Here is a 25,046-nt window from a genome sequence, read left to right as displayed (position 1 = left end):
TGAAGCAGAAATAGATGTTTTTCTGGAACTCCCTAGCTTTCTCCATGATCCAGCGTATGTTGGCAATTTGATCTCTAGTTCCTCTGCCTCTTCGAAAAGATTCTAATAAGACCCTATTGTTATAAATCAAAACATTGGACTGCAGTAGTTTCCTTACTGCATTACAAACTCTCTTCTACCAGAATCCAATTTTTTTAAAAAAAAACTGATACAACTGTGGACTGTGAGAATTAGGATCAGGGAAATTATAGCCCCCCCACCCTTTTAATTCAATAAAGGAAAACATTTTACAAGTGGCTGCTAAATGAATAGCAAGCATTTAAGTTTCTAGCCATTTTAATACAGTATTGACATAATTATGGCAGCAAACTGATTTTAGAAGAGAAACCTACAATTATAAAATTCTAACAAATACCTTGATTTTTTTTTTAAAAAAAAGGTGAAAGTGGGTACCCAAATTTCCAAGAGTGTATTGGATGAGAATAAGAAATTCCTCAGTGCATCTTTAGTTAGCCTGGCCAAACTAAAGCTATGTAGGCATGCAGCTCATACATGATTACTTAAGATTTTTTTCCCAGATGCAACAATTTCTTAGGTTGATTTTGGGTTGCTCCAGCGACCTTTATTAACAGGAGTGATCCTCTCCCTGTGGAAAAAAAAATCCAATAAATTTTTTACATGTTCAATCCTTTATCAAAGCCAAGGTTGAGATTGTATGTTCATCCAGATATCAGTGAATTAGCATCCCTAACAATTGGACATACTGATTAAAGACTGTTGGAAGCTCTAATTAAGGAACAACTGAAAAACCATGGGTTTCTCTTCCTCTGAAGAACTTAGAGCTGAAGGTAAGCATCCCAACAAACTTAATGACCTCTCCTAAGCTACTTAAGGGATTTACAGGTGAACAGAGCTATGAATTTGCTCAATATATAGGATGGCTAGACTTATCACAAAAAGAAGAAAGATTGGATGCAAGGCAACAGTAGAAAGAGAACTGTCACAACCATTCTCTTACATCTGCTTAGTTTTTCATATCTAATTTTTGAATTTTGATGATATAGGGATACTTAAAAACTCATACATTGTTCTTAATAATAGTAATAGAGTTAGAAGGGTCCTTGGAGGTCTTCTATTCCAACCTCCTGCTGAAGCCTATGACATTCTGGGCAAATGGCTGTCCAATCTCACCTTGAAACCCTCCTGTGATGGAGCACCCATACCATTCCACTGATTAATTGTTTCCACTGTCAAAAAATGTCTCCTTAGTTCTAGGTTAGATCTATCTTTAATGATCTTCCAAGTCAGTGTAGATGTCAACATTCAATTTTATCATTTTATCATTGGATGGGTGATTGTCTAAGGAATGGCTAAGAGTTTCCTATCCTGGAGCCATTTTTCATATTATCTTCGTAGAATCTAGCTCTACAGGTAATTCTGGATATGCTGTTTCTCGATTCTCAGCTAAACTTCTCTCTTGCATCCTTAAATTTTACAAGCATTAGGAGTTTACTGATTCATTCATTTAAAAATAGAGAACACAGCAGGATGCATGCAGTTTGCTACCATTTTATCTTTGTCTTCTGCACAACTCTGCCAACACTTAAGTACGTAAACGTACAATGGTGACACAACTGTTTTCTGCTTGTGTATGTGTACATATGCCAGTTTTGCAAATATGCAGAGTAAAGTGTATGAATAAACCTGCAAAAGGTAGTATTGATATAATCACAATTAACATAAAAGATCACATTAAGGTGTTGTGCTCTTTTCTTTACAGAACTATATTGATGACGAACGTGGGGAGAGATACAAAGATGCCGAAAATTGGAACACTGAAATTTCCAATTATGGCATGAATTTTAGAAACTGAGTTGAGTGAATTTAGAAGCAGAGCAAAATAGAGAGGGTAATGGTAATAAACTAAAAATATAATAACATCTTCACTCTAAACATTGTCCTGTTAAACCCTGTTGTTTTCTGTTTCATGAATCCAATTCCATCTGCAGGACAAGATTTTATGAGACCCTATGTACCAATGGGAATCAGGCTAAATATTCCAAACAAATGGATACATTTTATTTTAGAAAGTAAGTGTGAAATTAAACTACATACAGAACAACTAGATAAACAAGGTCAGGCATGCAAATTAAAAATCAAAATTCCAAGCCTGATGGAAGTTGGGGGATTTAAAAAAATGATTTGCCATTCTTAATTATGCTTCACTTACTGTAAACACTTGTCCTTTTCCAAGTTACTAAGATAACGTTGTGTTTCATTCATATAAAGGGAACGGTATCTCAACTTCTTTGGATATTTCTCATGCTTTGTGGTATCATAGCGGCCAACCCCGACAGGATTCTGTATAATAGAGAATTGGGGGTATAGTGAGTGCTTAAATCTTCCTGGTTGCCCACTTCAAAGTAATGCCATGGCAAATTGCTCCCATATTGATGTCAAAAAGCCCACATAGATTTCCCTGTAAAGTTGAAGGAGAAGGAGGAAGAATCCTAGGGGCTAGGTATGGAATTAAGCTATTTGGAGGATTATCTTGGAATGACCACCAAAGAAAGGAGGTGGCTAAGACAGCACTCAACAGCATAAAAGAAAGCTGAGGAAGCAACAAGACAAGATTTGAAAACAATAAAAAATTGTATCCTTCTTACCACACCATGATTTTCACAGGGTCATAAGTACTCCCTTACTCTATGAGGTCCTGAGCAGCTGAGCTCCACCAGAATAAAAATTTGCTTAGGATGAAGGATTTTGTGTCCTTCAGTACAAATTGCCTTTCATCTATTGCAGAGGTACTGCAGAAGTTGTTCACAATCATGTGTCATTCTTGCTATGTCTACAGCCATGCCATGTTGGGAGTGCAATTTGTACTGAATGTTCAGTTGGATGGTCTGTGTTGAAACTGATGACAGCTCTCCAACTGATGTCTGTAGTATGATAATATACCCTCATTTATTCCATTTATGCATTCTATTACCTTGACAATATACTGTATTTATAGATAAAATTACTAAAACCAAATTTGGTGGAACCTCTAACTGAATTCCCATGAATTGGTTACACAAATGGAAGAGGGAAGCAGTAATTCAATAAATAAATGAATACATGCTGTGTCTCAAATGCTCTTGATATCAGTATAAATCTTAACTTTGACCAATCCCTTAAACTTAAACAAAAGATTCTACATCTTATATCCATATCCTTGAAGAATATAGGATTACTGCCTGTTTGTTCTAATTTGTATAATAGAAGCTAGTTGGTTTTTGTGGAAAGAATGTTGGAAGAGACGTACTATTTTATCTGATCAAAATCTATATTTGATGACAATGATGATGGTGAAGATGATGATGTCCAGTCAGTTGAGTTCATCTCTTGGCAATTCGATGTGCCAGGTCTCTCCCCATCTCACAATCTTGCACTATTTCTTTGAGTATGTTCTGTTTTGTGTCAGCTTTGATGGTGTCCAGCCCCCATGTTCTTTGATGGCCTGGTTTTCTTTTACTGCTAAATCTTCCAAATATAATCGCTTTCTCCATTGAATTCACCCACATGACATGGCCAAAGTAAGTGAGACACAGTTTTGTGGTTTTGTCTTCTGGTAATATGTCTGATGTTATGTGCTCCACTACTTGCTTGTTAAGATAGGGCTCGCAACTTGGGTGCCCTCCTAGATTCACAGCTGTCCTTGGATGATCATATAGGAGCTGTGACTAGGGGGGCCTTCGCCCAGGTTCGCCTGGTGCGTCAGTTGTGGCCCTATCTAGACCGGGATGCCTTGCGCACAGTCACTCATGCACTCGTGACCTCCCGTTTGGACTACTGCAATGCTCTCTACATGGGGCTGCCCTTGAGGACTACTCGGAGGCTCCAGCTGGTGCAGAATGCAGCCGCGCGAGGTGGTGGCGGCTTCCCGATACTCCCATGTAACACCTCTACTCCGTGAGCTGCATTGGCTTCCGGTTGCCCTCCGGGTAAGATTCAAGGTGCTGGTTACGACCTATAAAGCCCTAAATGGCATGGGTCCGGGTTACTTACGGGAGCACCTGCTGCTGGCATCAACTTCCCTTTGTCCAGTGCGCTCCCACAGAGAGGGCCTCCTTAGGGTGCCGTCGGTCAAAAAGTGTCGACTGGCGGCCCCCAGGGGGAGGGCGTTCTCTGTGGGCGCGCCAGACCTTTGGAACCGTTTACCGGTGGAGCTCTGGACGGCTCCCAACCTTCGCTCCTTCTGACGTGACCAAGCCGGCCTGGTCTGATGGGTTTAGTGGTATTTTAATGCTTTGTATTAATTTATTGAATTGGGCCGTTGTATTTAATATTTTTTTAATTTTTATATATTTTATTTTATTGTATTGCCCTGTACACGGCCCTGAGTCCTTCGGGAGAAAGGTGGTATAAAAATAAAATTAAATAAATAAATAAATAAATAATCACTTTCGCTATCCAAGAAATATGCAGCGTAAGTCTATATTTACATTGAGAATATTGTATGGACACCTGCTGGCTCTTAAAGAGAACAGGGAGACTAAATGTGTAATTAAACAGAGGCCCCTTATAATCACCATATCTTGGCTTTATGTCAAAGAATGATAGATTTGATTATTCTGTCTCTGGAGAATAGAGCAGTTAAGCTACTATAGATCACCTATAGCAGACATGTCAAACTCGCGACATCACATGACGTTGCACGACGTATTGGAGCTTTTTCCCCATTGCCGGCAATGGGGTGGGTGCGGTTTTGATATGGCAGTTTGACACCCCTGAGCTATAGGCATTTCATCCAAGACCCACTTCACAATTACTTTAACCACATGTGTTTTAAGCACATCTGTTCAACACTGTTTACCCTGAACGCAGCAGTTCTTTAGTTTTTTTCTATCACAACTCAAGTGATAGAACTCAGCTTGTACATATATTATTGCCAGAGTAAGCTTTGCTATTTAGCTATACCTCTGAGGAGAAATCGTGGCACAAATTACATTATTTCCTGTAGCACACCATATATGCAGACAATGCACTAAATCAGAGGAAGCCTGTTGCAGCCGCTTAGCACATCTAGCCTGAATCTTTGTGTAGGCAGGCAGCAACTTTCTTAAGCCTTGTCCGGGGTTTTCATATGGAAACCAGAACTCTATTTTGCCAGCTCCACCTGCCTTGAACCTAAACCGCTGATGAACCCAGATCAGTGGGGAAGTGAGACTTTTTTTAAATGAAGCTTTTCCTAGCTACTTGAGTGCTTCTAACATCACCACAGTAACTCAGATGAATGCAAATGGTAAAAGAAAAAGCATAAACAAATATATCACTAGCATCACCCTTTGGCACACCAGAATTTTAAAAACATTGAACTGAAGGACAAAGCAAATATCACACTCTGAGGCTGCTAAGAAATTGTCTTAAATCCAATACAGAGGAAGGAGCAGTTGAACTACTGGAGACTAATTCTTTGGACTTCAGTTCCCATGAATAACAATTTCAGTATGGCCAATAGCACAACATTAAGGCAACTAAAATTAAAGTTATTCTGAAAGCTATAAAGTTGCCTGTCTCTGATTTAGGCTAAATATTACAAAGGGGTTGAGAGAAATAAATAAAAATTCATATATACTAGGAGAAAAGCAATTTAGTCATCATCTACTCATGTTGCCGTTGCCATAGGCCAGTTCAGTAAATACATACATTCCAATAACTGTGTGTGTGTGTGTTTGTGTATAAGCAAATAAAGAGTGCTTCAATACCATTTACTGTTGGCCTGAAATGCCCTGCAGGTTTTGCTTGAGAGAATGTGGCCTTCTGGGGAAGAGACAATATTCCTCCTGAGGCCTCTAGATGGCTTGGATTACATGATTCCCAGACACCACTGGGCCATGCTGGTAGGGGAGAAAAGCTATACTTCAAAATGTTTAGAAAGGAAGCAGATGGATGGATGGATAAATGATAGATGTGTGTGTGACAGAGAGAAAGCAATATGGTATAGATAGGATAGATAGGATAGATAGGATAGATGATAGATATAGATAGATAGATAGATAGATAGATAGATAGATAGATAGATAGATAGATAGATGATAGATAGACAGATAGATAGACAGATAGATAGACAGATAGACAGACAGATAGACGGACAGAAATGGAAGGCAATGTTCTTCCCTCCCACCCCTATCTCTTACGTATGACCTACAAAGTGAAATTAATGGCACTACGAACAGGCCCCAAGTTATTAGAGCACCTTGGAATGATCTCCTTCATTGAAGAAACTGATCCATATGTGGTTTTATCTCCTAAGAGATAGTGGCAGAACAAGCTTTATTAAAGCGTGGTTTTGAACCCAGTTTCTCTCCCAGGGACATCTGCAGAGAGGGTGGCATCTCAAAAGTCAAGATGATGGTTGTAACCATGTCTTGCAAGCCCCATCTCTTTTGCAATGCACGATAAACCCCGTTGTGACAGTCATCTGTCTTTGTCTTTCTAGTCCCTGCTCCCTTCCCTGCTGACTGGGTCTTACTGGCTGTCTTTTTCAGAAGGCAAATGGACTTCTTTGGGGGGGGGTTCCCTTTGAAAACGTTTCGCTTCTCATCCAAGAAGCTTCTTCTATTCTGAACTGAAAAGCTGAAGAAGCTTCTTGGATGAGAAGCGAAACGTTTTCAAAGGCAAAAAATACCCAAGAAAGGTCAGTTGCCTTTTGGAAAAAGCACCTTTGGGACAACTACAGGTAGTCCTTGACTTATGACCACAACTGAGCCCAAAATCTATGTTGCTAAGTAGGACATTTCTTAAGTGAGTTTTGCCCCATTTGACCACTTTTCTTGCCCCACTTGTAGTGAGCCACCGCATTTGTTAAGTTACTAACATGGTTGTTAAGTGAATCTGGCTTTCCCCATTGACTTTGCTTGTCAGAAGGTCACAAAAGGTGATCACGTGATTCCGGGAACTGCAAACGTCATAAATAGGAGTCAGTTGCCAAGGGTTTTAATTTTGAGCAGATTTACCATGGAGAGGTCCATAAGTGTAAAAAATGGGTCATGTCATTTTTTTCAGTACTGTTGTAACTTTGAACAGTCACTAAATGAACCGTTGTAAGTCGAGGACTACCTGTATGACCTGGATGATTGAGAAGCTCCATAGATACTGGGTGTCCTGGACACAGTATCAAGGCTGCAATGAGAAAAGGAGTTATAATCAAGTTTCTCCCTTACCGTATTTCCAAAACAGAGGCGGTATGCTCTTCGGTCAAATCTTTTTGCACCAATCCAGAACGGTGGTTGATTTTTATATTCTGTTCTCTTAGTGGGCTTTATGTCATAGGAGCCTGGTCCTGTTTGATACTGGGGAAAAAGAAACAGGCAATTATTTTCTGTTATTGACTGATCTTACTATATGTTCATCATCCTGATTAAACACTCATTACAGAAATACATCCCGGAGAAGATTTGCTTGCCAGTCCCCCCTCCCCCCCCCCCATTTTTCTTCTTTGCACAGCTGCCTAGGTAAATATAATTCTGGATGTCCTTTAATGTTTTTTGCTTAGAGAAACTATTTTGATACGTATGTTCTTTAAAATATGTAAAATATGTTCTTTAAAAAAAATAACCAATTGTACTTCATTCTGTTCCTATCTGCTTTGTTAATGTATTGGCAGAAGAAAATCAGTGCCAGCTTATTGCTGAAGAAGCAAAGTCACCTACTTGTTCACATGGAAACATGCCAATTTTGGACCAGAAGATCCGTTCAGTTGGGCAATCAGGATCCCGTGAAAATGTACTAAAAACACCGTGTTTCTTTTTCTCCTTTGTCTCCAGTTCATCCAGGAAGGATTTGATATTGCAACCAGACAACTCAGAGGTTTTTCTCTGCCGTGATTGAATAAGAACAAAATACTGCTTTAGAAGTGGAAAGTGGTAGAATGTACCATATAGATCACCCTAGTTTTACAACCACAATTGGGACCAGAATTTCCATTGCTAAACAAGGAGGTTGCTAAGTGAGTCACTTAGGATCTTATTTGCCATGGTTGTTAAACAAATCACAGTGGTCATTAAATGAATCATACAGTCATTAGATCAGTGGTGGCAAACCTTTTAGAGACCGAGTGCCCAAACTGCAACCCAAAACCTACTTATTTATTGCTGAGTGCCAGGTGGGCGCAGCCCACTGGGTGGGTGTGGCTGTGGTGGTCATGGAAGATTGGGTGGGTGTGGCCAAGGTGGGTGTGGTCACCTCAATGTTGCTCGTGGGGAGGGACACCTGTGGGGGGGTGGGCAGGGTTGGTGGAGCTCCAGGAGGTCTCTGGCAGGTGGGGCAGTAGGCAGGAGACTCATCCTGTGGGGTGAGGTGAGGCAGGGTGGGGGTGCTATTACCATGGGGCAAGGCAAGGGCTGGACCAGCTGCTGCCTGACACCATTGGCCCCCGCACACAGAGGCCAGCGAGCACATGGGGCCCAACGGTGTCCGTCAGTAGGCACAACCTGCTGGTCCCTTGACAGGCACACTCCGGGGCTCCACAGCCCATTGCCAGCAGTTTAAAGAAGCCGCCTCCAAGATGGATGGTCGGCCAACAGCTGAGGAGGTGATGCAGTGGGTCATGCCTGGGAAAAGGAGAGCATACGAGGCCAGGAGGGACGGGATCAGGGGGAGGGAAACCAGCAGTGCCGGGATGCATTCAGCCATGTGGGACCTCGGCAAATTAGCACATGGCTGGTTGCAGAGGGACAGTTGCTACCTCCAGGGCATGGTGCGGGTGCCCACAGAGAGGACTCTGCCGCCTCTGGCACCCATGCCATAGGTTCGCCACCACTACATTAGATGAACCCCACTTAAACTTTTGACTTTCCTTGTTGGAAGCCAGCTGGGAATAGTTATAAGTCGAGAACTACCAGTATATGTGTGCATACATACAGAAACCTGTGAACAATTAATCTAAGACAGAACTGCAGAAAATCAAAGAATTTATTTCAAATGAATGTATCTACTATGGGAAAATATAATAATCTGTAATCTGTAAGAAATCTGAATCCTGTAAGAAAATTCTCACTAGTCACAAATGATGAGGCTTCAATTATCCTGCTTTGGATATATTATGTAAAGACCTAACTCTCTACAGAAGGCTCTAATGCTGGAAAAAATTGAAGAAAAAAAAAGATGACCAGCAACAAGGTGGATGGATTCAGTTATGGTGGCAATGAGGGCACCTGAAGGACCAAATTAGGGATCGATCTCCATGGAGAAAATTTATCTGTGTGGTCATAAGAGTCGATTTCGACTTAATGGCACATAATCAAATACATTAATCTATGATATATAATAGCAGTTTTTGTAGAATCCATGGTTCCCGAGTTCAGATAACCTGTTTATAGGAGCAAAGCTTTTCATATATTTAGAATTATTTCAAATTAAGTTGGAATTAGGCCAATTGAACAAGTGCAAAATCAAGACAATTGACAACGTCTACCAAAGCCCACTGATGTAAACTAAGTATCAGAGATGAAAACACTGCTAGGTGTTTTGTTGTTGTTTTTTTGCTATCTGTTAATTTTCTGCCATCTAATGGCTTCATATAATCTACAGTGCTGTGTATTTTGTTCTCATTCTAGAATGTGAGAAATATTAATAACAGCTGTCCTATTATGGATCTATTTCCACTGCTGTCTACAGGATTTTCCCCATGACTCAGCTAATGTGCTTTACTACCCAGAAAAGGTTTTTTCAATTGCCATTTCTAATTTGTCAGTGGGAGAAGTCCTTGGTGCTCTCTGAGCTTGGTTGTTTTCTTACAAATGTTTCATTTCTCAAACTATTTAGAGTCTGATGAAAATAATGAAACACTGCAAGAAAATAGCCGAGCTCAGAGAGCACCAAGGAACCCTCATTTCAACTCTGAGCTAGAAATATTCTCCTTTATCAGTAATTTATTCTGTTTTGGTTGCAGCCAGAGGATGATATAGTCATTTCCTATGCCAGGAAGCCTGTTCCCCACCAGCTCTTAATATCACCAGCTCTCAGGAAAATGAATAACCTATCATAGAATTACCCCAAGCTCGGAAGCTGACTTGGACCAAATAGCTGAAAGACATGTGTGTGATCTGGTTAACTCCATGAGGAATTCAGCTTTTGCTTGTGCTTCTCTTGAATATGTATTTACTACTGCTCTGGAAGAGTGCTAAGCCTGTGATCGAATCAGTAAGTTTATTACAGTCAAAGACCAGAGACCAGAACAAATTAAACACTGAAGGAATGTCCAGTTAGTTGGGGTTTTTTTAAAGCAGCCTAGCTTGGTGCAAGCATGGTGGTAAGGATTTCACAAGTGGCTTCTTTTTTTGCCGCTTTACCACATTTGTCGGCTGTCGTTCAGGTTTTAGCACCCTGCTAGAGCAGTAATAACCCCATTATTCAACGTGCTGTTGTCTAATCTTTCTTTTTTTGAAAATGATCTTAAATTCAACACTGTCTTCCTGTCAGTGTGACATTTTCACTGAAATATTTAGTTTTCCAAGTCTAAACTTTCTTAAAGAACTGAATCTAGGAGTCACAGAATGCCAATCTAATACAGGATTGCAAAATGTAACGTGACTCTTATTATTTGCTCCTATTATAATATTACAGCATTCATCACCTTTTTTTTTTAGAAAATTCCCAACCAGAAAATTTCTTAATTCTATTATTCCTAAAGTCATAGAACCTGTCGGCTGGGGGAATTCTGACAGTAAAAGTCCACAAGTCTTTAAAGTTGGACAACCCTATCTTAGATTGTTTTTAAGGAAAGTGACTGGGAGAAAGAATTCACTCCTCTGTTGAAGTTGTCTCAGTCAAATGACAGCTTTCCCCAATTTGGGGTCTTCCCAAATGTTTTAACTACAGCTTCGATCATTCATAGCCAATGTGATGAATGGCTATAATGGCTATAATGAATCAAAGCTATAGTTCAAGAAATCTGATGATCATTCAGTTGGGGAAGTCTACATATTACTAACCAAACTATGGAGTACTCTTGCAAGCAAGAAAGGGAGAACACATACATCACCAGCAAAATGTCCAGAAACCATAGGCTTTGATCTGTCACCAGTGAAGGTTTCATAGGGACCTCGAATACTGATCACTCGTTTCAACATCTCATCCACGCCATTTTTGATATTGTAAGTACCAGGTCCCAAACCGCTTCCCTAAAGTCAAAGAGGAGAGAAAGATTCAGGAAGACACACGTGAAAACAGCTGCATAGTGTGGCACATTTAGGCTGGTGAATATTGATCCCTATCTAGCAGTAGTTGTGCTCTATCTGGAGGTCCAGGACTTGATTACATAGCTTCAGAGGATTTATGTTTGTTCCATTCGTGGACTGAAGTGAGATGACTTCAGGGGGATGTAGCCAAAAAAAAAATGTTGCCAGAGCATAGTTGAACCATAGAGAGCTGTAGAAGGGGAAAAGTTCATAGTCCATATCCAACAAGTAAATTGTTGAGCTGTTGTTTCTAGGGGAGCAATGGTGAAAACCCCTGCCAAACACAACAGGGAGGTGGGAAATGAGATGATATACTTGCCGTATGGATGAAAGTGGATTGTTTAGGTGTTTTACTGTCCATTATACCTATGTCAGTCACTGGGGTTTTTTCCCTTTCTTCTAGTTTGACATATGGATTTCCATAGGTACCAGGGCCAGGATAACATTCCTAAGAGTACCAGGAAATATGAGGGAGGGAGGGAGGGAGAGAGAGAGACAGAGACAGAGACAGAGAGGATAATAAATATCGCAAGAAAATAACAAATATCTTATCTGAACAATTCCCTAATTCCAGAATTCAGCTTAGGTGCTAAGGTCACAATTCCTTGCAAACAAGGACAGCTGTATTTGTTTACTGAGTGGTATACACAGATTTTGCCCTATATCCTTCAGGTCTTTTTTATATATATCCAAGGTTGATCATCATTATTTATTTTAATATAACCTAATGGGATGTATATGACATTAGCAGCTATTCTTTAGGTAGATTTCCCCACCACCACCATGCTGACGTCTATGTTAGAATGGTTGAAAGAGATTGATATATTTATTTTGGAGAAAGACTTTTCAAACAAATAAAGGTCAGGCATGCAGAAGCAGAAACAGGCTTGTTTTCTGGTGCTCTCCTGGACAGGACTTGTGGCTGAAAGATTACTGATTTACAAAAGATAATTTTTAACAGTTCAAAGAAACTTCCTAATAAAAATTGCTATTCATGCTGCAAGACAAGAACTCAGGAAATAGTTGTCTGAAATTCTTAATTCAAGGGCTATATGGTATTGCTGGAATTCTCAACAAAGGGTGTGCTAGATATCCACCAAAACTCTTTCTCATTGTATGTCTCTATGGCCTTTCGCACAATATAATAACTCCAAATGTTTCTTGGCTAACCCAGATTTGGGGGTATTACCTGAATTACTACCTCTTTTAGGTCTGTCTATATCCTTTGAACCCTTATGGCAGGGGAATACAAGCCACATTTCATTATATCAATAGCCCCTTTCTTATCGATCAAGCAGAAAGTGATAGCAAAGTTTGGGTTAAATTGCTACTATTGTAATACAACTACAACAACTACTACTTGGCAGAGGTTTTCTACACTGCCAGGTCTTGGAGGTGAATTCTGCGTTAAAGAAGGCTGTTTTTTTTTCTTGCCATTTTATAGCTTCAACAGTTTTTCTCAGAGGACTGTCTGAAAGAGGTTTGATAACTATCCAAGAGTTAAATCAGTTTTATAGTTACTCACCAGGGAAACATAGTTTAACCAAAAATATACCCAGGGCTATTTGATGTTAGGAGCATTCCTCACCAACCCCATTGCTAACTGAGCTGTGGTGTTTACAAAATATATTTATCCTGCTCTTTGTCTTCTTAAACATGCTGTATAAATAGAGACTTTGTCAGAATAGGAAATTTGCTTATTTCTTGGCTATCTGTTTGTTATGTTGCAATGACAAGCACATAAAGCCAAGCAATGGAGAAACTTATTAGCTTCATCCATTGGTGCTTAGATAAGCATCAGTCTGAAGATTATATATTAGATTTTCCTGCATAATAAACAGTTCAAGCCCTTTTAAGTAGAAAAAAGAATGCTAAATACTGATTTCCTTTCAGTAATGTATGCACTTCACATTCTGGGCTCATAAATATAGTATAATAAAATTAATATCACATGCATCAGTTTTGCCGCATTGATGACAGTGATGTGCAGAAGGATGGGATAGAAAGTAAAAGAAAACTCAAGATGGCAGCCATAACCTGAAATCAAAATCTTACCTCTTTTTGTGTGTGTTGCATATGCACCATATCAGGGGCAGCACTGAGATTGTGTGTCCATAGTTGCCATCTTGATTTTTTTGCCCCAGCCCTTGCCTGCAAGACTTTCCTGGTATTAAAGTATTTTTTTGGAATATATTAATGAGGCACAGCTTTCCTTAATTGTGTGCTGGATTATCATATTACAGCTAGTAATGCCAGACAAGGAAAGGCTAACCATAAATAAATATTAAAATCTTCCCTGGAAAACCATTAAAAAGTCAGATAACTATATCCTAGTAAAATGAAAGATAATGGTATTAAAGCAACATGCAAAATACTGCTGTTATACTTATATTAGATATCTGATTATTTTTCTAGAGAGTAGAATGGTAGTAATACAAAACTGATTTTCACCTACTAAGCCACCATGACTCACTCTTGCGTTGCAGTTACCGACCTCAATCAGTTAGTTACCATCAGTTGCCAACATTTCTCTGAGGAAGAAATGTAATTCCATTCCTGAATAAGCAAGTTGTTTACCTGGCATTAGCTTCTAAAAGCATCAAGAATAAAAGATGTATCTTTTCCTTCAAAGTTGTTCTTTCTTTTTCTTCAACACATGCTGAAGGATAGAGATTTGCCCGCAGAGATTTCACAAAAATGGTATGGATTTCAGATTATTTTGACAGAAATGGACAATCCGTAATCCAAATGCCAATCTTAGGTCTCCCTTATCAGGGTTACTTAATCTGAACAAATGAATTAGTCAAGGATCTGGCAAGCTTGTTTTAAACATAAAGCTGGCTGGGGAGCACCAAAGGCATCAGAGTCATGGCTTGATGTCAAGAGGAAAGGAAGACAAATGAAAAATACACACCAGGACATAACTATGTGTCTCATACATTTATGGCGATGTTAAGACACATATGCATAAGAGCAGGTTTTATATCAGGCTATCTTTACACAAGTGTTGCCAGTTTGCATCATTGCAGGATTATGCTGGATTGCATAACACTCTACACTGAAATGTAATTGGCTTATTTCTGGTACAGTATACCATGTAACAACAGCTAGATAATATACAGTACTTATAGACAACAACATGGAGAGTAGACTAAAACTTTTTATATTTTCAAGCCAGAATAACATGCATTATCCAACTGTAAACAAGATGAATAGATAACTACTGAATTAGGTTGGCACCTAAATGAACTCTGCGCTGAAATTATTTCTATGTAGGTGGAGTGGCAAGAAAGTGATTAAAAAATAATCCAAGATCGGACTTCCGGTCCTGCGTGGTAGCGACTGGTTGCAGGCTTGCAGACCCCCGTGGCTAACTTTTGTCCTGCCTGGAGACCTAATGGGTCCAAACCGCCCCAGAGAGGCAGAGAAGAAAGAAAGGTGCCCCGGCGACTCTGGAATGATGGTGGTCGTTCCGTTCATCTTGGGGAAAGCCTTCTAACCTGACAGGAGAAAGGCTGTATTTCACTGATCAGCCCAAGCTACTTGCAACCGGAGTCCAAAAGAACTAACCAGCACTATAGTAAACAGCTTGCTTGAAACTGGGTGAGGAATCTGATATTCCCTTTTCTATCCTACACTTAATTTCTTGGAAAAGATCCCCAAGAAACAAAATACCTCCGTAAGTGAAAGAGGGGGACTTCTGTCCCATCCATATACTAATGGAAATGGCGAATTAAAATTTATATATGGTAGTGAAATAAATTTATAAACCTGAAAGCTAAAATTTAACTTTGGACAAGTTTAAGATTGAATAGTTAAGAATCTCATTTTAAAGACCATTGTTCATATTGAAAACTAAATAGATGTTGATACCTAGTGGTGGATGAAGATTATGACAGCTAAGATTTCCATAGAGAACTTGCCAAACCTGGGAAAAGCTAATCTGTGTTTGTGACCTTCAAAGCTTTAACAATAAAGAACAACTGGGACAAAAAAACAACAACAATCTGGTCTGCAGACAATGAGAGAATTACAAACTTTAGGGGAAAAATATCTTTTTGGAACTCTTTGGATTACAAATATCCATTTAACTGGCCCTCCAAAGCTATTTGCAGATAAGAAGAAAAACTTCAACTTTTGGCCATCATAGATCAGAGGCATGTAGACAGAACACGCCAAGAAAACATAAATACCTCTCAGGAGGAGATATATAGTATACTGCGATTAATTTTCTAGAGCACCTGAAGGCAGGACAACTCATTCCTTAAGATTACAAAATAAATCTGAGGACAAAAAAACAGATTGGATAAAATGGATTGTAGACATGTTGAAAACATCAGAGAGAAAGGAAGTCATAAGAGAAGCAAAAAAGAAGAAAGAGAAAAAGATTTTCAAGAAACATGGAAAGGCAAAAGCCTCACATAAAAGATACTTTACTCGATTTACTTCTTATACCTACAGCAACAGTCATGAATATATGGAAAAACTTTTTGATTCAGCAAAACACATTGATCAAAAGAGATACTGGTCAAAGGAAAAAGATCAAATTCAGCTTCCAATACTCAACATCCATATTCTTACATTACAGTAACGCATCTGAATTCTGCTTCCTCTCTTTCTGTTGTACTGGAGAGTTCTGGCAAACTTTCCCAACGCATGGTCTTCTACGTTGTTGGATGTGGCTGGGTTTATATGGTTCGTACCTAGATGCATTTTAATCAACTATGTTGTGTGAACCCAGCTTGTTTTTGGTTCAGTCTGCAGTGTAAACTCAAAAACTAAGATTAATTGTGTAAAACCTGGTCCAAATGACATGAAGAAATATATCCCGTAAATATAGCCAGTAATCTGATGTTGAGATGTATAGAATCTCACTACTCCACAATGCTGATTTTATAGATGCAAAGTTCCCTTATGGAAATAAAATAATCTTCAACTGGCTTTAAAATAATTTATTTTTAGACCTGTGCCACAGCAAAAACCAATGAAAAAGATACATATTCAACAAATTATAATACCTTATAAACATGAATTTTGGGTTGTTTTGTTCTGTTTGGTTGGTTGATTTTCCTGGAAATTGCTGTTCTTCACTTATGATCCCAGATTCCCCCCCCCCCAATTATAATGAACTATTCTACATCTCATACCATCTCTCCATATTTTAATTAGCAATGTCCAGGACTATTTCTTTCTCAATGATTATGTTTCATAAAGAAACTGTAGTGCTGATTTATCCAACTAAGCATCATTCAAATGTACTGAACTACATACACCTTAATCAGATGGCTGTGCTAAGGGTAATAGAATATATGAATCATTCTATCCTAATAATGATGAGTGATAATTCAACAACCTAGAAGCCAGTCTAACTTTTAGTTTCTTTTTTTAAAATGTTCTTCAAATTATTAGTTCCAGCAAAGATAACAACTAAGTCATACCCTCATGCGGTCTTTAAATCTTACTGCTCCAGTATCACAAATTCCTCTAATACTGTGTGGACGTCTTTCCATGAGCTGCAGAAAATCTGTGTGATTATAAGTCCCAGGTCCCAGTTTTCTTTTCTTGGAGAAAAATAAACATGAGAATATAGTTGAGAAAATGGATGCATATCTCTTGAATTGCCCATTATCAACTGTTAGAAAGACTTGAGGGAGAGAGGACGAGAGAGATACACATATACATATTGCATTTAAATGTATTTTTGAACCCTAGCATTCTTGCACATAACTATTGTTTTCTCATTCCTAATAACAATAGGGAATTTTGGTTAGGGTGAGTGTTGAATCTTGTATCCTCTCCTCTATAATAACATGTTCCTCAATGCCCAAATGATCAACTGAAAAGTGAATGTGTTTGCCAGGGATCTGTGGATTAAAGAAATATTAGATTGTGTTTATGTGTTGTTGGGATTATATCCAACATGCAGAAATTGGAATGCCCACGAAATGAAAGTAAAGAAATATCAAAAACTGTCTCTAGCCAAGGATGCAGATCATGGATAATTTCATATAATGCAGAAGTTTATATAAATTAGAAGATTTTGAGCAAAGGTCTCAAAGATGTTGGAGGAAAGTAATAAAGTTATTCATAACACTTGTATGTCTCTGGGAATAATTGCACAGCATTGTGACAGTTACCTTCTGAGAGTCTTTAACTTAACATTTGCCATTGTTGAGTGGCCCACCTAAGAGAATACTGTTACAAAGAAATGGGATGGATGGACAGATGGATGGAATTCATTGTTTTGAATTCTAGTGTTGCTGTGAGGGACATTGCTGGGTGACAATGTGATAGTCCTAAAAGGGGAAGACTTGATGTAGTTCTAAAAAAAACCAAAACCTTGGAATTAAGTTCTATTAAAATGGATAGCCCCCTTCATGCTTCACCTGTCTGATAAATCAAGCTCTAGAGTTCCAAAGATATTTCTAGTTATATTCAAGTAAATGTACGAGAACCATACTATACTACAAGTCTACCGGGTCTGTTAGTTTTTACTAGCTGATAATAAAGGAATGAATTTTCAAGAATCCTTTTCTGTATCTAGTGGCCAATCGGACATTTGCAGACAGACCGGGTAGACTTAATATCAGTTAGCTGGAGCCTGAAAAATGAAGCATTTATGAGGAATTTACAAACTGGGGCCACAACAAACAATTTTGTTACCTTGCTCACTTTGACATTTTATTGTTTCAATGAATGCATGGATTGAACAAATGCATTCTCAGCATTCAGTGCCATAGACCTGAACAGTATCCACTCACCCGAGCTTTCTCCTGCTGGCATATTTCTTTAAATTTAAAATGTGGCATTTGAGTGAGTCTAGCCGCTTCCTGAGATTTTGCCCAGCTAGAACTTGATGCCCTCTTCTGTAAGGCAGTATTGCTGAAGCTTCCATTGTCAGTCACATAGGTGCCCGGTCCTAATTTTCGACACTAAAGGAAGTATGAAGTTAATATTGTTCTCTCATTCATAGATACAGCTTGAAAAATAGACTAACCGGAACTAGATCAGGTACAAAGTGCTATAAGTCAGCTTTCCACAACTGTGTGCCATCCAGATTTTGTTGACTACTGTTCCCATTAAGCTAGCCAGAATGGCTAGTATTCAAAGGTAATAGAAATCAGAGTTCATAACATCTATAATCGGTCTTGTATTGTCTTTGATACACTATTGCCTGGTTCAAACAAAGTGCTAAATCATGAGGTGGACTGTTCGTTTTTGGCTTAATGTGGTGTATGAATTCATAGCATCTGTTCAAATAAATAAATTACCTTGGGCAGTAAATGCAATAACTATTTATTTACCTATAAACAAGTTACCAAGGATAATAAATTACCCTTGATTTTAGCCAAAAGGTTGAGAAGCAATAGCTATTAAAAACCGTGATGATGTCAAAATGACAACATATGCATTATGATTCATTGCAGTAATGATACGAGTATGTAATTTACACTAGATGGAAATACATAAACGTATATGTATTATCTGTTCCTCCTCTGCAGGCCCCACCTATGTTGACTCTAACCCAGAGTTCCAGAAGGAAGCTAGGATTTTTAACCATAAAGGATACATTTCATATCACACTAAGAATAATGGGCAGAGGGAATAGCCTTGATGAATAGGAGGAAATGCTGAAACCAAAACAATTGTCTGATAAAAGAAATTTTAAGTCCCGATCAAAATTGCAACCAGAGAAATCATCTTAGGCAAGACCTCCATTATAGCTCCCAAAGATTAAAAAAAGGGAGAGGAGAAGCCTATTCAGACTTGCTACTTGTAGTTGTTAGCTGCAAAGTCGTGTCCGACCCATCGCGACCCCACGGACAACGTTCCTCCAGGCCTTCCTGTCCTCTACCATCTTCTGGAGTCCATTTAAGCTCACGCCTACTGCTTCAGACTTTCTACTACAACCTTGTAATAAAAGTATTATAAGTACCTGTATTTCCCTGGAAATAAGACTGGGTCTTATATTAATTTTTGCTCCAAAGGGGGTTATTTTCCAGTTAGGTCTCATTTTGGGGGAAATACGGTACCATATGCATCTGTCTGGCTGACAATCCTTTTTGGGTAGGGCTTATATTACAAACATCCTGAAAAAAAATCATGTTAAGGCTTATTTTCCGGTTGGGTCTTATTTTTGGGGAAAGAGGGTATGCGTTACTTTGGTTTCTAGTCTAGTCTAGTCTTTGAATGGCTGACATTAAGCAAAACCCAAGCATATTATAACCTAACCCAGGGGTAGGCAACCTCGGCACTTTTATGACTCATGGACTCCCAGAATTCCTGAGCCAGCTGAGAGTTGAAGTCCATGAGTCATAAAAGAGCTGAGGTTGCCTACCCCTGACCTAACCAGACATATGTCTCCAGTTGTTAGCTGGTACGTTCATTCTGCCTTCTCTGTGTAATTCTGTAAAACACCAGCCAAGGCATGGCTGCATCCGTTATATTCCAACATAGTGATCATGTTCCTACATTTTTGGAAATTCAAAATGGGGAAAAAAATGTATGCCAATGGAAGAAGCAGAAAGGCAAAATATTGTAGAGAAGACTTTCTGGGCTAGGGATGAAGTCTTTGCGCACAACACTATGCCAGGAAATTTTAAAAAGGACATCAGAATTCATGGCACTTTGGAGAGTAGTGATGCTGATTTTTATAGGTTTCCCACATCTTTTAGCCCAACATTTCTGTGAAACAGAAAGTCCCAAGAAATTATACAGGAAGTGGGTTCAAACTACTGTATATGTTTTAGGTTTCAAAAAGATCTTTTTGATTGTAAAAAAATGTATTTTCTTGTTCAACCTCATAAATAGGAAACTGTGAAAAATAGTTTTACTTTGTGGATGTGAGATACATTAAGAAATATACTCACCAATTCTGAACAGACGCTCTTACAGTATGGGGCCTGGAGGTAAGTACTGGGCTTCTTGCAATTAGGATAAATGGCTGATACGTCAAATCTAACCAAGAAAAAAACACATTCAGAACACACGGTCAGAAGAATAATGAATTAGCTCAGGCAATGACGAGTGAGACGACGGCTTCAGCTCAAAGGTTTATTGACTCAGCCCGGATGGGCAGAAAGGTACAAACAGCCTTTATATAGGCAACTGTCAAACAGATTAACAAATCAGGGACGGGTGTTTTCCCGCCGAGGGGTCATGCCCAATAGTCAGCTGGCAGCTTTTGACGTTTCCCCAGTGATAGTGCATGCGCCTCTGAGCTGGGGAATCCTGTCAGCTGGCTGCCATTTCAGCTGGGCACTCGGGTAAGCCTCGTCGGCATTTTGACAGCTAGCGGCTGTCAGTGGCTGAGGTGTCTGCGCGTGCGCAACTTTGACAGCTCGCGGCTGCTGCCGTTTTGACAGCTCGTGGTTGCTACTGCGCGTGCGCAGCTTTTGACAGCTGTCAGTGCGGCCACGTGGAGCGGCCTTTGACAGCTCGAGGTTGTTACCGCGCGTGCGCGTCTTCTCTATGACAGCTGTCAGTGCGGCCACGTGGAGCGGCCTATGACAGCTGCCATTCTTGTGTGGAATATATTACAAATAACATCCCAAAGATGAAAATATTTTTATTTTGCCTTTAGTAACATTTTAGCAAAAAAAAAAAAATAGCCAGTCACGGTGACAAAATAAAGAAGCAGGATGTAGTAAACTTCTAACTGGTCACTTGAGGTGAGTACAAAAGTTTTGTTATAGGAGGACACTCCAGAATTAGGATGGGATGAAGAACCTGTGTGCTGTTAATCATCCCAACCAGCATTGCCAATGGTTAGTGGTGCAACTTGTTGTCCAGGGGCTTCTGTACCTGACCCAGAACAATTTTAGAAGTCTACTATGTGTAAATTCTAATATTCCTATATGTGGCTGCTCATGAGGTGATTCTGATCTACAGAATTTGAACACTGGGCTTTATCTAATTACCTCTACTTGACAGAATTGAGTCCTCTCTTTTTTCCACATGCTTATTTCAAATCTGCTCTAGAGCAGCAAGAAACCTACACAGCAGATCTGAGAATGTATAGACATGGGGCCGCAGCAAGAAAGAGAGAAAGGAATACCATGACATTGCAGAAGTGGCAATTCTTTCACATTACATCAGATATCATTCCTAGTAATTTAGTAATTTACGTTAAAATCTATATTAAAATCCAAGAGTTCATACAGGAAGTTTCATCAGCATGAAACATGTGAGAAGCAATTGACCATCTGGCTTGTGGTGATGAGCTGTATAGGCAAAGACAAATAACGATATTGAGCTGAGGAAGACCACTTAATTAAGTCTGTAACATATTCTAGGCTGTGTGATTTTGAAAGCCAAGGAATAGGAAAACTATTTTAAATAAACAGCTTGAAAAAATATGACATTTTTTTCCATTTTGAGACACTGTATTTAAGCTGCTTTATCATCTTTCTGGTAAACCTTGAAAATCTAAGACCTAATGGGTGTCCTGTGCCTGATTGCCTAATTGGGAGTTTTGTTTGTTTGTTTTTGCATTTCCCCCCCATTTCTCTCATTTTCTTTCCCTGGAGAGGGGAAAGATTGCTCAAACAACCTATCTCCACAAGCTATCTCTTCCTAAGCAATTGTTCTTGCAACACAGCGCTTCCCTAAAAGGTGCTAACCACAGGTTAACAAGCTCAGCTCTGCAACCTTAATTAATTACAGTATAGTATAGAATAAAGAGAGATGGAAGGGACCTTGGAGGTCTTTTAGTCCAGCCCCCTGCTCAAGAGGGAGAACTTGTACCATTTCAGACAAATGGCTCTCCAGTCTCTTCTTAAAAACTTCCAGTGTTGGAGTATTCACCACTTCTGGAGGCAGGTTGTTCCACTGGTTAGTTATTCTCACTGTCAGGAAATTTCTCCTCAGTTCTAGGCTGGTATTCTCCTTGACTAGTTTCCACCCATTGCTTCTTGTCCTGCCTTCAGGTGCTTTGGAGAATAGGTTGGCTCCCTCTTCTTTGTGGTAACTCCCTAATTAATTAACTGAGCAGCCTTGAGCAAAAGTAAACAGCTTATATACCTTTGGCCTAGTACTTTACAATGACAAGAAAAATAAAGGCAAACAAAGTTGCATGATATTGAAATGTTTCTGATAAAGCAACCTAGTGACCTTGTTATTAGTTATCACTTCTTAGTAGGCCAGTGTGCTAGCTCTATTCCCTTTGAGATATGGTCAATGAATATAACAACTTGGCTTAACTGGGCCACAGGTTTTTATCGGTGTCCTCCCCCTGTCACCACTCAGGATCACATTTATGTGTGGAGGAGGGCATTTATAGGATTGGTAGTGAACGCAGCTCACGTGTGTGGGGTGTAATTTCCACACGTGGAACTCTGTGGGATTTCTCTGAGAAAATAAGAGTAACAATAACAACAAAAGTTCACTCAACAGAGCCAGTGTTCTCTCACTTGTGCTTTGCCTCTCAACCTGAGGTTCCAGGGGTAAAACAAACAGGTTTCATGGCCTTTGGGGAGGCAGCTCGCTTAAAGCCTTAATCACTTTCAGAATGTGGAAATTATACCTGAATGGCCTCTTACGAACCAAGGGCATACTGTGGTTTTCCAAGAGGTGCCAGGGAATGAACAAAGCAAAGAGATGCAGAGAGCACCATTGTTGTAAAATATGGAGCGATTCTGACCAAGCACTGATAAGACTCCATAGTCAGGCTTATGCCTTTGCTGACAAGAGCAATTAAATGTTGATATTTTTCTATTATCATCTCCAATACTTGAAGGGCTATCACAAAGAAGAAGTATTGTCCATAGTGCCCAGAAACTCTAAATGAAAACAGCATGTGATGCAATTATTACTATTTTATAGGATTAACATTATGATGTGTGTGTGTACTATGATGTGTGTGTGTGTATGTGTATACACACACACCCACACACACACACACACACCAATTCGGTCCTGAGCTTTCTTTTGACAATTGGGCCTGCAATACTAGGTGATGTCATCAATCCATCTTGTTTTATATCTCTTTCGTGGAAAATATGAAACAAATTTCAATTTTCAAGCAAATTAACAACAAAAACATTTAATGCATCCTCACATATTCTATTCTATTCTGTTCTATTCTGTTCTGTTCTGTTCTGTCTTGTCCCGTCCCGTCCCGTCCCGTCCCATCCCATCCCATCCCATCCCATCCCATCCCATCCTATCCTATCCTATCCCATTCCATTCCATTCCATTCCATTTCTCTCTTCCACTTTTGGAGAAAACTTGTGAAGAAACCTGTTGGATTGATGCTGCAGATGGTACTGGAGGAAATAGATTATCTGAGCCTGTTTTTGTTGAGCTTCAGATCCAGGTTCACCACAAAAGTGGCGTTAATCCCACTTATTGATTATTTCTGGTAGGACGGGGATAGGGGAATGCAACCTGGCACTAGTGATCTCTTTTCTTGGCCATTGATCACAGTATCCTTCTGACCTATTCCAAAAGCTAGGAAAGGCAAACACACTCTTTCATGTTTCTCTATTCTTCTACAGGTATGGTTCCAGTTAGTAGTGGTAGGGAAGAGTTTTTTGCCACAGTTGTTAAGTGAATCAATGCAGTTGTTAAGTTTTTAACACGGTTGTTAACTGAATCTGGCTTCCCCATTGACTTTGGTTGTCAGAAGGTCACAAAAGATAATCACATGACTCCGGGGCACTGCAACCATCATAAATAAGAGCCAGTTACCTAGCATCTGAATTTTGATCACATGACCATGGGGATGCTGCAACGGTTGTAACTGTGAAAACCAGTCATAAGTCCCTTTTTTCAGTGTCGTGTAACTTTGAATGGTCATTAAATGAATGGCTGTAAATTGAGGACTATCTGTACCAAATAAACAATTTTCTGCCTTGTGTGATAATTGGCAACTTCGCACCAGGGAAGAATAAATTCAACATTTGGCATGTGTGTGTGTGTGTGTGTGTGTGAAGAGACAGCGGGAGAGAGAGATCCACAAATGCACCTGCCCGGAATCCTGCTGAAGTTGTCCTTACCTAGCTTGTTGAGTCCCAAAAGGGGCACCTGTGAAGCCCTTCACTTCCATCTTCCATCTTCTGCTGCCCAGAAGAAAAGAAAAAGAAGGATCCCTCTCCTGATTGGCAGCTGTAAAATAAAAGGGCTCTGGAATTTTGTTGCCATGGCAACACTGGACGCTGGAGCTTCTGTTTCCATGGTCCTAACAGAGGTGTGTCTTCAGGGCAACCGGCTATGTTCACAAAGACTTGTCAGTGCTGTTGGCAGCTATTCCAGCTCAGTCTTGGACTATGCTTTGAAGAGATGGTTAGGTCCTGCCCAGCTGGCCTTTCATGGGAACTGTAAAGTAATAGTAAAGAAAGAGTAGCAGAAAAAATGGCATGGATATATTTAGGGAGGACACATACCACCATTGTTCCTTCTTTGATTTATATCACTCATGCTAATCCCCAGCCTTAGTCCACAACTCTCATAATTCTCAGCTAGTGTAGTTGGCCTTGATGCTAATGAACTGGTAGCTAAATTTTGTTGAGTTCGGAAAACCAGCTGAATGCACACTGCTTCCGGAAGTTCAGTTTAGTCCTCGGAGGCCCGGAGGAGGAGGCCTCCTAGAATGGCCCGCTGGAAGTGTGTGGATGCCACTTCCAGAAGTCCATTTTAGGCCTTGGAGGTCCAGGCCTACATCCAATAATAGAACCATTTGTTCAGGTATTTGAACCCCACCACTGGGCAAAGCTCACTTAGCAACTGTCTCACTTAGCAACAGAAATTTTGGGCTCAGTTGTGGCCATAAATCAAGGATTATCTGTATGATAACAGAGTTATTGTTTTCCCCGCCACTCC

At 39.7% G+C, this 25,046-nt stretch overlaps 1 protein-coding gene across 1 annotated transcript; it reads right to left on the bottom strand.

Moving 5' to 3' along the window:
- Positions 1-374: 374 nt before the first annotated feature.
- CIMAP2 (ciliary microtubule associated protein 2) lies at positions 375-24,273 on the bottom strand (the record flags this gene model as incomplete). The annotated part of the gene is made up of 10 exons (XM_083360231.1): positions 375-646; positions 2,231-2,361; positions 7,209-7,337; positions 7,698-7,862; positions 11,025-11,168; positions 11,545-11,673; positions 16,664-16,786; positions 17,987-18,157; positions 20,096-20,183; positions 24,224-24,273. The coding sequence occupies 10 exons, from the start codon at positions 24,271-24,273 to the stop codon at positions 592-594; spliced, it is 1,185 nt and encodes a 394-aa protein (XP_083216357.1). The 3' UTR covers positions 375-591.
- Positions 24,274-25,046: the final 773 nt, after the last annotated feature.

This window comes from Vipera ursinii, assembly GCF_947247035.1.
Source record: "Vipera ursinii genome assembly, chromosome: 3".
NCBI lineage: Eukaryota > Metazoa > Chordata > Lepidosauria > Squamata > Viperidae > Vipera > Vipera ursinii.
This window is presented reverse-complemented; position numbering and strand designations above follow the sequence as displayed.